Source organism: Notechis scutatus, chromosome 2 (assembly GCF_049901735.1).
Source record: "Notechis scutatus isolate UNSWTSFEM ecotype Mainland chromosome 2, rNotScu1.2, whole genome shotgun sequence".
Lineage (NCBI taxonomy): Eukaryota > Metazoa > Chordata > Lepidosauria > Squamata > Elapidae > Notechis > Notechis scutatus.
The window spans coordinates 111,154,828-111,171,353 of record NC_142010.1 but is presented as its reverse complement, the minus strand read 5'-3'; the positions used below and the strand labels follow the sequence as shown (position 1 = coordinate 111,171,353).

Here is a 16,526-nt window from a genome sequence, read left to right as displayed (position 1 = left end):
GGAAATCCTCCTCCCATTCCTGTAACATAGCATCATGCTGTCTGTACAGGCCAATAATCCTCAACCTTTCTCACAAAAAAAAACTTTTATTTCAGAGAAATTTTCTACTGTCACTTCAGGGAGCTTTTGGGTCCCAAACCCTGTTAGGGAATTGTGCAGCAGCTGTCCAAATGGAGTCAGAGATGCTAACACGAACTTGTAATTTTATATAAATAAATATATTTAACATCTATATTTACAACAAATAAGATAGTTAGGCATATCACTACACCAGGAGGTAAATCACAGAATAGCCTACAGAGAATACAGAAGAAAAAAGTTGGGAAAAAGGGAAATTCCCCCTTTATATCCAGCAATCAATCATAATGTAGATTGCCTCATGCAGAAGCCCACATTCTCCAACCAATCAACTACCACTATGTATTCTGACCCATTATCCATTTTACTGTTCTAGCCATTAAATATCTTAAAACATTGCTTAGATAATACTTTTTAATTGATGAGTTCTACCCTATATTTGATGCACAAGAAAAAAATCAACTTTATTTTGACACAATGCTAGCAATTATTGATTCAAATGTGATCAATTTTAGGTATTTATAATTTTATTCCCGTATTTGTGCCAAGACTACATACATTTACTATTTATAATTTAAAATAAAACAATATTACAAGATGTAAAATAACAAGAACCTCCCATAAATGTAAAAGTAGGCTATGTCATGTCTATAGGCAATTTATTTTATGGACTCCTGTTTTGACATTCACCAATTTTCCCTGAATCTCATTTTAAAGCACAGGTGTCAAACATTTTCTTTATTCAAAACTACATCTCTGGACTTCCATGTAACCAACCGTTCGTTTAGAAATGCGTCCACATTTTCCCAGGTAAAAAACAGGATGTTCTGAAGAGCAGGGGAGGTAAGGAGAAGCACTGTCCTTGATTTGTAAATCAAATGTGTAAATGGACACCCTGTGAATCACCCTGCCCAAATGATAGGGTGATTTTCTCAAACTGCCTGATCCCCCCACCATCAGTAGCCAAAATCCATTTTCAAGTCCAATGCCATTAATACTATAATTGGAGCTAGTCTAATTCCTTAGGTTAAGGAGTTCCCCTGAGATTTTAATTATATTACATGCTATTACATTGTCATTTTTCAACAGCTTTAAGGCACTACTGAGCTCATAACAAATTGGTAGCTAGGTCAGAAAGAATGAACCTGTAACAGATGTTTTCTTTGTGGTTCCTTTCTTATTACTTTCTGGTATTTTATATGTATTGCACTATACATAAAGTGCTATATTTTAGAATATATCTAATTTGAGTTATACTATAAAACACTGAACAGAACATTCAGAATGAAATAGTGATGCCACTCTTAGACTAGAGGTTTTGGAATGTACCATGTAGCAGATAGAACCCCAACCACTCTGGAACAGAAACAAATACTTCTTAGTAGAGTGGAACACAGAACTTAGAACATCATTTACTATGTGAAAGGCAATATGATACAGTAACACTTCATGTTGAATTTGCCCAAAGCTTGTTTTACTTTGAGATGGAAGTAACTGGAGCACTAACAGTTTGTTTTCTCAATGGGAGATCAAGAAAAGCTAGCAAATGAATTATAAGATCCCCTTCACTGTCGATATGCTGTCAAAATAGAACAAATCATATCACCATTGGTAATGTACTATGAAGATACAACACACATACTTTAAATAAACACATATGCCCATAATTAATTGTTTGGGCTCTATACAAGGAGATGATACACTCATGCTTCAGCTCTAAATGCAAATTAGCATTTGATTGTTTTCAATATATTTTTATGTTTGGGTAACTTTGGAGAATCTTCATCTAAGCAGCTGTCTGAAAATCCTGGGGCACAGCCCGGATAAACTTGTTTTGTTAATGATCTTGCTTTTTGCTGGCTTCAAATAAAAGGCAGGTCTTTTTCCTGGCGTTCACAAGCTGAAACTAAAGCAAAACACATTGTCTTCTGCCTTTCTCTCTGTGCCCCAGTGCTGCAAGCTGTGAAAACAACAGAATGTCCTTCAAAGAATTTCAGAAGGAGCTCAGTGCTGTTGGTTACAAATTATGGCTTAAGCTCCAGAGACTACCCAAAGCTGACCCACTGGAGATTGTCTGTTTTTTTATTATTATCTTATTCATTGGTAAGTATCCAGTTTCCTGATGCTTGCAACAGATCCAGGCTCAGCTATTGTGTTTGATAGGAGCTCTAAATAGTGCTGCTTCATAAGCTTATTTTGTAATTTAAATATTTTCTGATTTGTTAAAGACTATAAAGTTCAGAAGGAACTAAATGCTTTAATTTAGAATGGGAGTTTAAAGTCTTTATGTATAGTGCAATACAGCAAAGCTTTCAATATGGTAAAATGTATACAATATTTAAATTAAGTTTCTCCAACTGGATGGGTTCAGATATGCAGGACTACAATGCCTACTATTCAAAATCAGCATGGTCAATCAATATAGTAAGAATTATGAAAATAAGGCTTTTGATTTAAAAACTGTACTAGCATATTTTTTGTTCCAGGTTATGAACACTCTCTAAGCATAGATAATGACTATTTGTTTAATGACTATTAATAGTTATAACAGTGGTGAAAAAGTAACTTTACAACCAGTTCTCACATCTATGATCTTTGCTGGGTTATAAAGAAAAAGAAAGCTGAACTAACATCATAAGAATGGTTTCCTTTAACAACCGCTTTACTTAATGACCAGGTAGCCAGTCCCAATTGTGACCACTAAACAAGGTCTCCCTGTAATTTTAAATATGCATATCTCAACATTATATTGAGGTATACATAATTATAACTGGACATTTATCAATGTAAAAAGAAGGGATACTTGAAGCATTAGAAAGCAGATTGTGTGGAGCAATGAAATGTCTGTGATTATATTTCCATGGAACATATTTACTTCTGAAATATTCTAATAACATGTGCATATTTGAACCAACTCCGAATTAGATCAGGAGGAGCAAAACAGTTCATGGAACAAATGAACATTTAATTAAGGCCTGTTAATTTTTAGGAAGATAACCATTAAATAAAAGCAGCTGAAGAATAAGTTGAAGTGTGAAAAGGAGAGGCAGGCAGACAAGCTTGAACAAATCTAAGTAAATTGTTGAGTCTATTCCTCCCCTTCTCCTGTGTGGTGAGAAGATTTATTATAGTGGCAAAGGAAAGAGGAAAACCAGGATTTGTGGGAGGTGAAACTAAATTCACTAAAATTCTCGTCTACGTAGAAGGAGAAGGGTGGGATGTGCATAAACACAACACTTTGCTTATACTTTTTCTACACCAGCTATACCTATCTCTCCCTCCACATCTCCTCACTGAGTGTGGCAGAAAGCAAAACAACAATTTTAAGCCCAAGAAGCTCAACAATTAAAAACACTAAGCCACAATTTATAATTTGAATATCAAAAGTAATAATTCTTATCAGCTATCATTTTGTTGGCATTATAAGCAATCTCAGAAATTACTTTCTAAAGCTACATCTGGACTACATCTGCTACACTCACTGCGTAGTGGGCTGGACTGGTTCTAATTTCTGATCCATTTCCAAAGCCAATATTCTTTGTCTCCTTTCACCTTTCAGCTACGATGCTTTCAATGATGATTATAGCTTGCAGCTTTTGCTGCGGCTGCTTCTACAATGGAAAACCAAAAGAGAAGGCCAAAAGGATTGAGGTTCAGCCTGCAGATGATTTATAAAACTGAATTTAAAAAAGAATACAGAAGTTGGGGAAAGACTTGGAATGACTACAACATGGCATACTAATCCATGGAACATAATGGTAAATGAGGAGATAAAGTAAGAGACAGAGAGAAAGAGAGAAGGAAAAAGGGATCGAACCTGAACATAGGACTCTATTTTATGGCATTTGACATGTTGACAATGCACCGTTTGCAATAGTTTTCTCTCCTCCACCTATCAAGACAATATAATTTTAAAAATTCCAAGTGTAAAATCTGGATAAACATGCAGAAGAAAGTTGCACCAGATTTCATGTCAACATTACAGCTGAGGAAGCCCCAGACAGATCAAGATATATGCAAGCATTCAGCAGAATGAAGTCTAACATAAGCATGGTTTCTCCTCTGATCAACCATTTAAAGCTAAGTTAACCAGAGACACGATAGCTAAGCAAGTCACGCATTTGGAAAATGATGCAGGCTTGTAGATGACAAACAAATTCAGAGACAACAAAGAAAATCAGCAACAAATTCTCTTGTCTTCCTTCCCTCCTTAATAAAAGAATAAATAACTGTCAGAGCACATATGCTGTTCTGACTGTATACCCAAGGAAAGCTGAAGGGATACGATAATGCTCACAATGGTGTATTGTTTCTTGTCTTTAAAAAATTACTGTCTTTTTTAATGTTTTGGTGTCTTCTGTTTAAACTTTGTATATGACAAATCCTTAACTCAAAGGAAAGGGAACAAAAGAATCATTTGATTTTATGTTGGGCTTAAGAATATGTCCTCTACAAATACTCTTACGAATAATTTATAGTTGCGGTGGGTTCATGTTATATTTAAGGCAATTTTAAAAAGGCAACTCTTGGATTATACTCAAGGAGGAGGCATGGTAACAGGAACTCTTCCTATCATTCAGTGAGGTTTACAGTTTAATGCCTTGCTCCCTTTATAGGGAGTCTGTGTTTTAAAGTGAATTTATACACAGAGAGATCAGACAAGAGTACAGCGAAAGCAGGTTTCATTCAAGAAATGAGTGCCACAGCTGGACAACAGTATTATGTTAAATGATACAGCAAAAACATAACTAAGAATGAACTACCCAGCTACAGCTTACAGCAGAATATAAATCCCTTTCCAAAGAGACACTTTTTGCTTCAACTGATTTCAAAGAGGGCTACATGTGCACAAAAGAGAAACAATGGCACTTGACCTGTTTAAGTGGAAATAGAAAAGTTGGTGGTAGATAACAGTATATCTGCAGTTCTTTAGAGGTGTTGGACTATATCTGTCATCACCCACAGTTAGACTGCTAAGACTCCTATTGTGGTAATAGTATCTCATTTACCCCAAAACGATTTGACTCAGAATTTAACGTGAAATAGGGCTACCTATTATCACAGTACAATCTCATAGCTACCTAGTAATATCCCGTGAATCCACATTTCTGAATTATATAGATTAATAAACCCTTATTCTGGTTCACTTTAAATATGCTAAATATATGCTGTACCTCAATTAAAACTCTGCACCTTTTCCACTCAAGCTTAGAACAATGTACCAGTTATATATTGTGTTGCAAATATTTAATTTTTCCAAATTTCTGCAGTTGCAAAACCAGATTTATCAAACATCTAACCGAGTTGTCATGCAGTGTCGCTGCATTAAGGTACAACGGAAGTTGTTTTTCTTAGTGGAGGGATGACAAACTTATGGTCCAGACATTTAGAACTATAATTGGGAAGAACCTCAGTCAACATAAGTAAAGAGGAGAGATGCAGGGTGCTGCATTTCAGAAACATCTGCCAGCAAGTTCTATTTCTATATGCTATGAAGAGTGATGAAAAGCCTCCAGTATATTTATTTTGGGTGTGCACTGTTGCAGAAGTCACTCCCTTGTGCAAATGACAGGAATAAGAAAACAGCGTCAGCAACCACAGAGACACAGAGATTAACTTGATTTCAAACATGGCTGCTTTTTTATAATTGCACAGCTGCCAGACTGTGGAGAGAACAAGGCAGCCACGCAAAATGATCCCATAGCCAAATCATTGCCCAGCATTTCCAACAATACAATGATAGTGCGCTATAGAAAAAAGATCTGTACAATATCCTGAATCTCCATTAAGACTATAATAAATTTAAACCAAGTATTACACTGGAAAAAAATGCTGGATTAAAAGAAACTGAAACCAATGGTAGACTGAAATAACTGTTTTTAAAGATTAGGGAGGAAGTCTTCCAGGAAAAAGTGTTCAACTCTTTTATAGGACATATCTGCTTTTCTCAGAAATCTGTTAAAGAGATTTTTTTTTTTTTGGGGGAAGCAAAAGTATGTGTTATATTGAGAATGGCCTTGCAAGGGAAAAAAAATAAGCACCTTTTTTGAAATACTAGTTCCACTTATCTTCAATGAAGGCATGTGAAACAATAAATACTTTGTTTCTGAAAAGTCTAGTGTGTACTTATTTGTCATCATTCACACCTTCATTTTGGGTGGATTACTGTGGCTTTAAACTTCTATAAAATATTTATTACTTTAACGTGAATTTATAAAACATATTCAGCACCAAAAGCTAAATAACTGCCTGATTCTTTATAGAATATAGACAAAATCTATACAAAGGTAAGAACAGAGTCATTCTTTTGCTTTTTTATTCTCCAAATATATTAAAATTATTACAACTAAATGGGTGTTTTATAAGGATTTGGGATTTGAAGCAACTGCTGTTGGCAAAGTTGTCATCATTTTGTAGGAAGTTCTTCTGGGATTCCAAAAAACCCTGAAGGCTCACAGATGAATTTTTAGAGAGGTTTTTTGTTGCTTCTATCTGTATTAGCTGAATGTAGTAATAAATAAAAGATCCTTTTAAAATAAAATATGTACTACTATAAGGAAGCTTCAGGTAAATGGAGTCACTAATGTGCAGATAAATGACAACATTTCAAACATTCAAAGAAAGTATGGCCCTATATTAGACAAATTATTACATTTTACTTAGCCCCTTCTCATTCCAAACCAGATTTAAGGCAAAATTTGAAAGTAAGACTAGTTAGAAGCAGGCTGAATCCAGCTATTGTGTAGTAATTTTCAGTCTTTAATCAGTTCACTTTACATTTGCTGATTCAATGCATAATTCATATGTTTTTTTCAATGAAAACAAATCAAGGAAATTACTGTAAAAGTGAAAGTGGCTTTAAAATGTTGTCTTTTAAAAAGATGGCATTTCACACTAAGTTAATTAGCCATGTCACTTTCACTTAAAAAGTGAAATGCTAATTATGGGAAATTTCTGTTTGAAAGGTAGAACATTAACATTTGTGAGACACAGGAAAAATTATGCTCAACAGTATCAGCTGACAGGTAAATGGATCCTAGTGTGGTGGACCTGGGCTTCCCAGATGTGGTGGGGTGGGAAGGTGAGAGCCTCCCAACCTGCAGCAAATTTTCATGAACTGGTAGATAATATGGTTTTCCCACCACCCGAGGCACCCCGCACTCCAGTAAACGACCCACAGAATCAATTATTGACTGCAACTGGGAGAGCCTAGAATGCGGCCATTGAGCAAAGCAGTAGCATGGGTATCTTGCCTAATGACTGCTTGGTTCAACAAACAAAATCCCCATTCCAATTGTGGTGGTAAGTCAAGAACTACCTCTTCTAGTGACTTTCTTCCTTTCTTTTCATACATTTTAATAGTTTGTTTAAGTATAAAATACAAAAAGAAATTTTAAAAAGTCATAGTAACTGGAGGGAGAGGAAAAGAGAAAATATGGAGTAAAGAGAAAAGGCACCGACTTCCAACTCTCTTTAGCACAGAAGATAACAACATTATAGCCTCAATGTTTTTTTACTTTTAAACAATATACTCACCATTTCTATAGCAACAAACCTATCTAATCAGCAAAAACACAATCAAAGTTTCATTTCCCACCCCATTGCAAGCACAAAATCCGGAAGCAATTTCCAAATAGAAACAAAATTAAATATAATCTCTTCTTGGGATAAAATAATCGATTTAACAACCTCTGCTTCTCCTTGCTGTGGGGAATGGTATCTAGAGATCTGATTCCTATAGCCATCTCTAAGCGTTTCTACAGGTTGTCCGTGACACATGACTGTAATAGAGCCTACCCATTATAGTCACAAGTTGTAATGGTTGCAAAATAGGTCAGTCCTGTGACTGACCCGATTTTACAACACTTTTTGTAGCAGTCGTTAAGTGAACAATGTGGCCATAAGTGAAAATTCTGCAGTCATTAAGCAAATCCTTTTTTTTTTTGTTTTGCCATGGCATGCTTTTGTCAAAAACTGGAAGTAAGTGCTGGGTTGGGTTTTTTTTGGCAAAACCTTTGTAAAATGCAGTAATGTGACTGCAAGAACCTGTAAATTGCTGCGTAAATGCAGCCATGTTGTCAAGCACCCAAAATTTGCTCACATAACCAGTGAGGGGCTTTGATTGCTGGAAGTTAAGAATCTGGATCATAAGTAGCCTGATTGTACCTTTGAACAATCGCTAAGCAACTGGCCATAAGTTAAGGACTACCTGTATTGTTTGATAATTACTAGCCTGGAAATAACTTTGAAGTATTTTTCAAAGCATTGTCAATTAAATAAGTGTACATATACGTTTCATTTCCTGCATTCTTCAGGGCCTGGAAACAATACCAACTGCAAAGCAAGCAGCTTTTCAATTTCTAGAAGATATGAAAATACAGATTCTGATGGATGATTGGGTTCTTGGGGGACTAGTGGTGATAGTTTCATTTCCCATTATCATTATTGTGCTCATTTTGTTTGCTGTGATTTTTGGCTGCTGTTCAACTGAAAGGAATAAACGAAGTTCTGGGTAAATCATCAGATCACTTGCCTTTACGGTATTTCAACTACAGAGTGACTGAGCAGTGTAAAGACCTGCTTCTTCTTGCTATTTTATCTTTTGAGTTTAGAAATGAATGTATCAAAGAAGAAACTGGTGCTGCTAAAGCACAAAACCAATTAGCATCTGAAGGATGACTTCAAGTGAAGTTCGCATTAAGAAACCATATTTCTGCTGGTTTTTGATGCAAGGATGGTGTCTACTTGCAATGGAAAACTGAACAATAAATGGCTGTGGTTGCAGAAATCTACGTTTAATTTTTCAAAAGTCCAGTTCTATAATTCAGATTATGTCTAATTTTTCTGAAAATTGTCTACTTAACTTTTTTCTCTAGCAAACTTTTTAAGTGTGAAAGGACCTGAAAATTGGTCTGTTTATAGCATCTGCTGTATCTGAAATCAATTTTATGAACAACAACAAAAATCAAATTGTTATTTAAAATAAAGAATAGCCTTATCCTTTATACAATCTATTCTGTTGTCCAAGTGTAACATTTTTCATACAGCATATGTACAGTCTTACATACACAAAATGGATTCTTTCATGGGTACTTGGATGCTATGTCTGAGTATTACATAGGGCCATGTGAATGTTGATTTCATAAAATTTTCACCAACAATTTGGAGGCATTATGGAGAGTTAGGATTATTTCCATAACAATGAAAACATTCTTCTCATTCTAATGGGCCTCAGTTGCCATTCATTCAATATATAGCCAAATCTATATATACGTTATCCCAACCAATATGTAACCTAGGTCCAGAGGTGGTATTCAGCAGGTTCTGACCAGTTCTGGAGAACTGGTAGTGAAAATTTTGAGTAGTTCAGAGAACCAGTAAATACCACCTCTGACTGGCCCCACCCTCATCTATTCTCTGCCTCCCTCACTTCTTTTGTTGCCCTGCACAGGAGAACAGAGCTGGAAAGCAGGTTAATGGGGTGGGGAGGAAATGGGGATTTTGCAGTATCCTTCCCCCAGCAGTGGGGTGGAAATGGAGATTTTACAGTATCCTTCCCCTGCCACGGCCACCAAGCCACGCCTACAGAACTGGTAGTAAACATTTTTGAATCCCACCACTGCCTAAGACCACTCAAGAATAGGAGAAAAAAATGACCTAAAGCAGTCATAGAGATAAGAAAAAGCATCTGTTATAAGAGTAATCTCCATTCTCACCTATATTTAGACAACTGTCATAAAAACTAGGATTGGGCAACAATTCAAAGGATATGCTGTTTGAGGCACAGATGAACATACTTGTACCAACTGCCTGAAATACTTTAAGCCAAATGTGAATTTTCCTGAGTTTGCATGCCATCTGTAGATGGCAGCTGGGTGTCCCAGGAAAAATTGCAGTTGCTTCAAAGTGTTCTTAACAGATGTGACGTATACATACAGGAAGCTGTTGATTCAGATTTGCTCTTCAATTTAAATTACTACCATAATGAAAAGTACTTAGTTAAGTCCCTGAAGGACAATTTGCTTTATGTTGTTTTTTTTCTACATATACAGTATATGAAAAATTTATTTTTGTTCAATTATCTTTTCTATATGTGTATGAAAAATCTATTCCTTTCAATCAGTGTGGCACAGTAGGCATAACACCTGACTAAAACCAGGGACATCAAGTCTATAATTGGCCACAGAATACTGAGTAATGTTGCCCAGATATTATCTTTCCTACTTTTATTGTAACTTGCCTCAAAAAAGGTAAGGTGAATACAGAAACACATTCTAACTTAAGTTATGGGAAGAAAACATACAAAATATATGAAACTCCAATAGCTTTATAAGTAAGTCCCCACTATTCCAAGATTTAGGTAGCAACTCCCCAAAAATAATTTATTTCAGAATAGATCAACTCATCTTACAAGTCTTATTCAACATGGGAATGGAAGTAAATAAAGTAAATATATGAAATGACACTGTAGTACCAATGAGCAACAATTATTCAAGAATAATGTAAACAAAATTGTGTTATCTTCTTGTAACCTTATTCTACCACAACAGTTACCATCATGTAGGTAACTTGGGCTGATCTTGAAAAAGTAAAACAGTGTAATACTTGGTCAGCATTTGGATGGAAAGCCACCAGGAAATTAGAAACTGAAGGAGTCCTTAGTGATCTTTGAATTTGGTTGTTTGCTTGCAAACATGTTATTACCTAACTATTCAAGCACTGATCATCCTACCTGCCATATTTTTCAGTCTATAAGACGCATTTCCCTCCTAAAAAAGAGGGTGGAAATGTCTGTTCATCTTATGGAGCGAATATTGTGGTGGTGGGGCAGCGGCAGAGATCCCTGCCGCCTAGAACAGCTGATCGGTGGTATTCTGGGAGGCCAATCCAACCACCAATCAGCTGCTCAGCAGTGAAAGCTCCAGCGTTCCCGGCGGAGGCAGCAATGGCAGCATTTCCGCTTGCCAGCCCACTGATCGGCAGGGCTATGGGAGGCTGGGATCCAACTGTCGCTCAACTGACCTGCGGTGGGCACAATGGAGCAGAGCCCTGACGAGCCATGTGCTGGGGATGCAATAATGTGCTGAAATTGACCAGACTGTTTGCTGTTTGTTGCTAGGATGAGTACCAGATGAATATTGGATGGATACTGGGAGGCAGAGGCAGATTTTTTTTTCCTCCTCTAAAGCTAATGTGCATCTTATGGTCCACAGCATCTTATAGACCCAAAAAAATACGAGTAATATTGGTAATGAAACATCTGCAAGTGAACAACCAAGCTTACAGAGCACCTAGGACTCCATAGTTCAACTTCAAGCAACATACATTCTTTTCTATTGAAATTTGAAGTTGTAGGCTAGATTGGAAAGTTGCAAAAAAATCCTGGAAGAAACCAATGGCAACTCAAACTATTGCCAAAATAACCATGCAAATACTACCACAAAGTCTTAGTTTTTATTCTTATTCTACCATAATATGGATGAAGCTAACAAACTAGTGCTCTGTAAATGAGTGAAATTTGTTAAATAATTGGTATCACGATGTTTCTTCAGCTGAATGAAGGTACAGAGAAAGCTTTTGAACCTCTTTATTACAGACCCAGCCTTCGATTAAAACCCCCAAAACTAAGTAAGAAAATGTCTCTTCTCTATCCACATGTAATATCAGTCCTGCCCACCATTATTGCCTGGCATCTCTGTAATACATTAAATGCCCTCTAGAAATCCAACAATGGCACACTAGACTACAGACAAACCTATATTTTCCTATATTTAGCACTATACATTACTGTCTTACTGCAAAAGTAAGTTCCTCATGGCTCCAACAGCACAATTTATTTTAAATATAGAATTTATTTTTGTACAGGTTGTAATTTCTACACTAATTACTGAATATTGCAGCTACTGTTTTATATAAGGTAACTATGGAGGTAACTATATTGGTAACTATGGAGCATCCAATTTAATTTTTCATCCTCAAGCTGTTAGGCTTCACACCTTTTTTTTTCTTCAAACAAAAGAAGCTTCCCAAAAATGGTAAAATAGAGGTCAGGTTTCTCACAGATCTTCTGAAGAAAAAAACTGATAGAATACAGGCCTCTTCTGTGTGTGTGTGTGTGTGTGTGTGTGTATCTGTAGCATAGAACAGAAAGCCTTCCAACCCATCTGAGTATCCATCCATACTTACACAAGATCTTCAGAGAAGGCGACCATAGCCTCAAAGTTTTTCATCACAGCTTTATCAGACTCCTTCAAAGAACCCCGTTTCCCCTGAGGAAACATAAAACTGAATAAACAAAGCTATCTATGTCCTGAAGCACTGAATTCAGAAAAACATTTATTCACAACGTCACATTATCCTTAGTTGCATAATGAACAAACAAATACGCATTTTATTTAAACCCTGTAAAAGTACTGCAGCAATTTGAAGTATACTCTTTATGGGTATACGTCTCCTTCACATAAGATTGCAGCAAATAAGTCTTCTTCACTTTTTTCTCAGTATTATTATCAATTACAACGTATTACTTGTGAATAAATAAGAGGAGCCAGATGCGTGTGGATGTGGCTCTTTACTTTTTGTAAGGCTAGAATGTACCTCCACATTAAATTTGTCTTTCTGTGTATTTTCTATGTTGTTCTAAGAAACATAACATATGTAAAAAATCAACAGAAAAAAATTTGGATGGTACTATGTAGCCATGAAGCAGCAATAGCCTTCAGATATGTTTTTTTGGGAAATGTATAAAAAACCTGGAAAGAACGCTATATTTCAGCTGTACTATGTGGGAAGTAGAACCAACAAAAAGAATGGAAAACCACAGACAGCTTCATTATGCATGTTGCTAGGGAGGAGTTGCTAGGGAGTAAGTTTTTAATGCATTCTAATCTGAAGATAAGCAGTCTGATAAGCAGAACCTGCAAGTGCTGTTGAGAAATCTGAAAATCACTGTGCATCGTAAAAGAATGTTAACAAGGAAACAAAGGGGAGGCGAAGGTATTAATGCCCCCATAATATTTATTATATTATAATATTACAGGTTTTTTTTTAGCATATTCTTGCCAGATTGGGCAATTATGTGACTAACCTTTCACTAATTTAGTATTTGTTGTCCTAGATCAAGCAATGAATTTTGCAAATTCAATGAGATGACACAAGTTAAGCTACCGTGTTTTTTCCTCGAAAATACAACCTACTCAGAAAGTAAGGCCTAGCTTGATTTTTACACGTGACCTACCCCCCAAATAAGCCCTAATTAAGACATCGCCCACTCCTAGGTGCACAGGTAAAAATTAGGATGGGATGGGGGTGGTGGAGCTGCCCTACTATTTACCTTAGGATAGTTGCAGCCAGGCCTCGCACAATTCAGGCCGTTTCTTTTGCTGAAGCCAGCAAGGCTTTCCTGAAGGACTCCGTAGCCGATAACAGAGCTCTGGATCGATCCAGAGCTCTATTATCGGCTGCAGAGGCCTTCAGGAAAGCCTTGCTGGCCTTGCCCAATGAAGAAGCTCCTGAAGGCCTTTGATAGCGAAAAAGAGGCCAGGGATTATGCGCGCAAGTGAGGTCAATTAATGACATCCCTCCCGAAAATAAGACCAGGTGCCTTTTTTGGTGGCCAAAAAATATAAACATGGGGAAACAGGGTATTTAAATTCAATACACCCTTTGGAAGACAGCAATTCAAAGATTTACCATTTGATAGCTCTTCAGAAGTATTTCAAAAGAAATACAAACTCTGTACTGATTTGCAAATTCTGGAAGGTTTAGAAAGAGTATTGTGTTTTATTGATAATATCAGGATAAGCAATTACAAGATAAGAGAATTACACAAGTTCTGGAATGGTGTGAAGAAAGAAATTTGAAGTTAAATAAGCAAAAATTTAAATTTGACATAAACTGATTTCTAGTGGTGTGAAACCAAGATTGAAGCTATTGTTAACATGCTAAACTCAAAGGATAAAATAGACCCCAGCAATTTTTAGGTATGCTTAATTATTTAGCAAAATTTGTTCTTATAATGGCTACTCTGAAAACTCAATTAAGGTAGCTGATGTTATAAGACATGGAAATGCCAGTATATAAGATGTATTTATAATACATTGAAAGAATTATTGACGTGTAGCTGACTACTTAAATGGGATGGTAGAAACAATTATACAGACTGCAAACAGAATGTTAGAGAAGCTGGATGGTTCTGATTTTTATTTGCGTCTTTGAGCTTATGGAAATAATCCTATTTGGACAAAAAATCACCAGCATAATTACTGATGGGAAATGTTTGCAAACTAGGTTACCAGCATGTAGCATTTTGTTAAACTCACAGGATGACTGCAGAGATATGTGTGAACAATTGAAGCATAGATAAGAAAACAGAGCGTAATATTATAATTGGGGGGAGGGGAATTAACCCCTTACCTCCTTTGAGTGTGTGAGATCATGTGAATCTTAGACATAGTAAAATGTGAGGACTTGCCCAAGTTGTAAAAAAAAAAAAATCAAACCCCTAGATCCTGCTCTGTGCAAACGGCTGAAGGACCAGTTTATTGAAAAAATTGATAAAAGTTAAAGAAAGTTGAAAGATCTTATGCTGTCTTCATTCAAGTGCAGAACATGGAATAAATTACAACTGGTGAGATCATTGCTAAAAAGGGCAACAATCTGATTTGGGGGGAACACGGACAATAGTGGTATTAAGGGGAGAAATGGAACATAAGCCAGTACAGTATGGAAATTTTGTACCTCAAAAAATCCTTCATTTACTTGTGAGTTGAATAGAATATGTACCGTATATAAAAAGAGCCAAACGTGTTTAAGCCTGCAAGTTACTAGCGAGAACCTGTCTGCATATTAACAAACATGACTGTCACCTTCACGAAGAGAAAGCAGTAAAACCTGGAAAGTTCTACACTGCCATGTATGTATTAAGATGTATCTTGCCTGTTTTATTCAAATATAAAACTAAATTTACCTTCATGAGCGTCAAAATGTGAGCTATAGTACACAGTAAATGAAGGATTCTTAGTTATGAGCAGTTGATTTGACAAAGAAAGAATTCACTGAAGCCATACCACACAAGGCCCTTACCTGAAGCGTAGTAATTTCTTTCTTGATGAGAAAGCAGATTTGTTCTCTGTCAGTATGAGAGTAATAAAGGCGACAGCTTGATGGATTCCCATCTCTCCCTGCCCTTCCTGATTCTTGGTAATATCCAGCCATTGATTTTGAAATATTCCAGTGTGCAACGAATCTGTGTGATATGACCAATAATAATCTTTACATGGGATACATCTAAAATACATTTAAAATATATCCATATAAAAGACCAACATAACCACAGCAATAAATATAGGCCAGTTTATGATTCTTTCCCCCCTCGCCCCTATTTTATTAAATGAAAAGAAGCAAAAATATATACTTCCTGATATTGAAAGCATAGTTTGTTTGGCTACTTGGTGATCATTTTGCATATACCTGACGTTGGGTTTGTCAACTCCCATTCCAAAACTGATAGTAGCAACGATGACTGGAAATTTTTCCTCCATCCATTCATTTTGAATGGAGGTTCGCTCTACCAGCTTCAGCCCTTAGGAAAAAAAACAAAGGACAATAGTATAATATCAGCAGACTTTATCTTTATCCATCCATTTATCCATTTTTTCTTACACTTATATGTCAGGAAATACATGTTGGAACAGCATCTTAGAGACTGTAGATGGGCCATCAAATCTGACTTATGTTTATCTCAGAAAACTAAGCAGAAGAGCAGTTGTGTTTGGGCACTTTTTAGTCACTCTGCAGAGAGGCAACCACGTCAAGGCAGGACATTTGTTACTGTGGTTGGGTGTCTGCAGGAGACCCAGGTTTTCCTCCTCTTAATCGAAGTCAGCAACTTTGTGCCAGTCACTCCCTCTTAGCCCTAATCACTGTTGAGCTCTGCAACAAGCTATCTGTTAAACAAAATACCCATATCACATCATATATTGATAGCTTCATGTATGCAATGGGCAAACACTGTGTAAAAACAAATAAATCCTGTAACCATAAGGAACTAATATTAAGAACAAGATTAACATTCATAAATGTTATTAAATATAGGGTGATAGTATTCTATTGTCGTGGTTTTTGTTCACTTTGTTTTTTTCTCCTTATGATATTGATTATGAGCATAATGTAATTTGACTTTTTCATTCAAAATTGAATATAACATTAGAAAACAGAAACTGCTGCAGACTGCATCAAAATATCACTTATACCAGGGGTCCAACCTTTTTGGACATCAGGGACCACCAAACTCATAATTTTAGATCCCAGGGACCACTAACTGGTTCTGTGAGCGTGGCCTAATTTGTTGGTGTGGCTGGCTGGGCATGGCTTGTATGTAAATATTATAAATATTTATATAAATATTGAATTTTTTACAAAAAAGAGCAACTTTTACCCAAAATCAG

The 16,526-nt window shown here is 36.2% G+C and overlaps 2 protein-coding genes across 6 annotated transcripts in view; one reads left to right on the top strand and one right to left on the bottom strand.

Moving 5' to 3' along the window:
* The window catches only part of RECQL5 (RecQ like helicase 5), a 71,534-nt gene that overhangs the window by 46,091 nt on the left and 8,917 nt on the right, over window positions 1-16,526 (bottom strand). For all 5 annotated transcript variants that reach the window (XR_015747666.1, XR_015747665.1, XM_026667460.2 and 2 more), the window contains 3 exons: window positions 15,550-15,661; window positions 15,163-15,325; window positions 12,265-12,347 (listed from right to left, as the gene is read on the bottom strand). Coding sequence is in view for 3 of the 5 variants with exons in the window: in XM_026667460.2 (XP_026523245.2) it covers window positions 12,265-12,347; window positions 15,163-15,325; window positions 15,550-15,661 (358 nt within the window). In the remaining 2 variants the exon portion in view is untranslated. The remainder of the gene's footprint in view (window positions 1-12,264; window positions 12,348-15,162; window positions 15,326-15,549; window positions 15,662-16,526) is intronic.
* On the top strand, window positions 1,596-6,191 carry SMIM5 (small integral membrane protein 5). Its single transcript, XM_026667466.2, has 2 exons — window positions 1,596-2,181; window positions 3,638-6,191. The coding sequence occupies exons 1-2, from the start codon at window positions 2,055-2,057 to the stop codon at window positions 3,751-3,753; spliced, it is 243 nt and encodes an 80-aa protein (XP_026523251.1). The 5' UTR covers window positions 1,596-2,054; the 3' UTR covers window positions 3,754-6,191.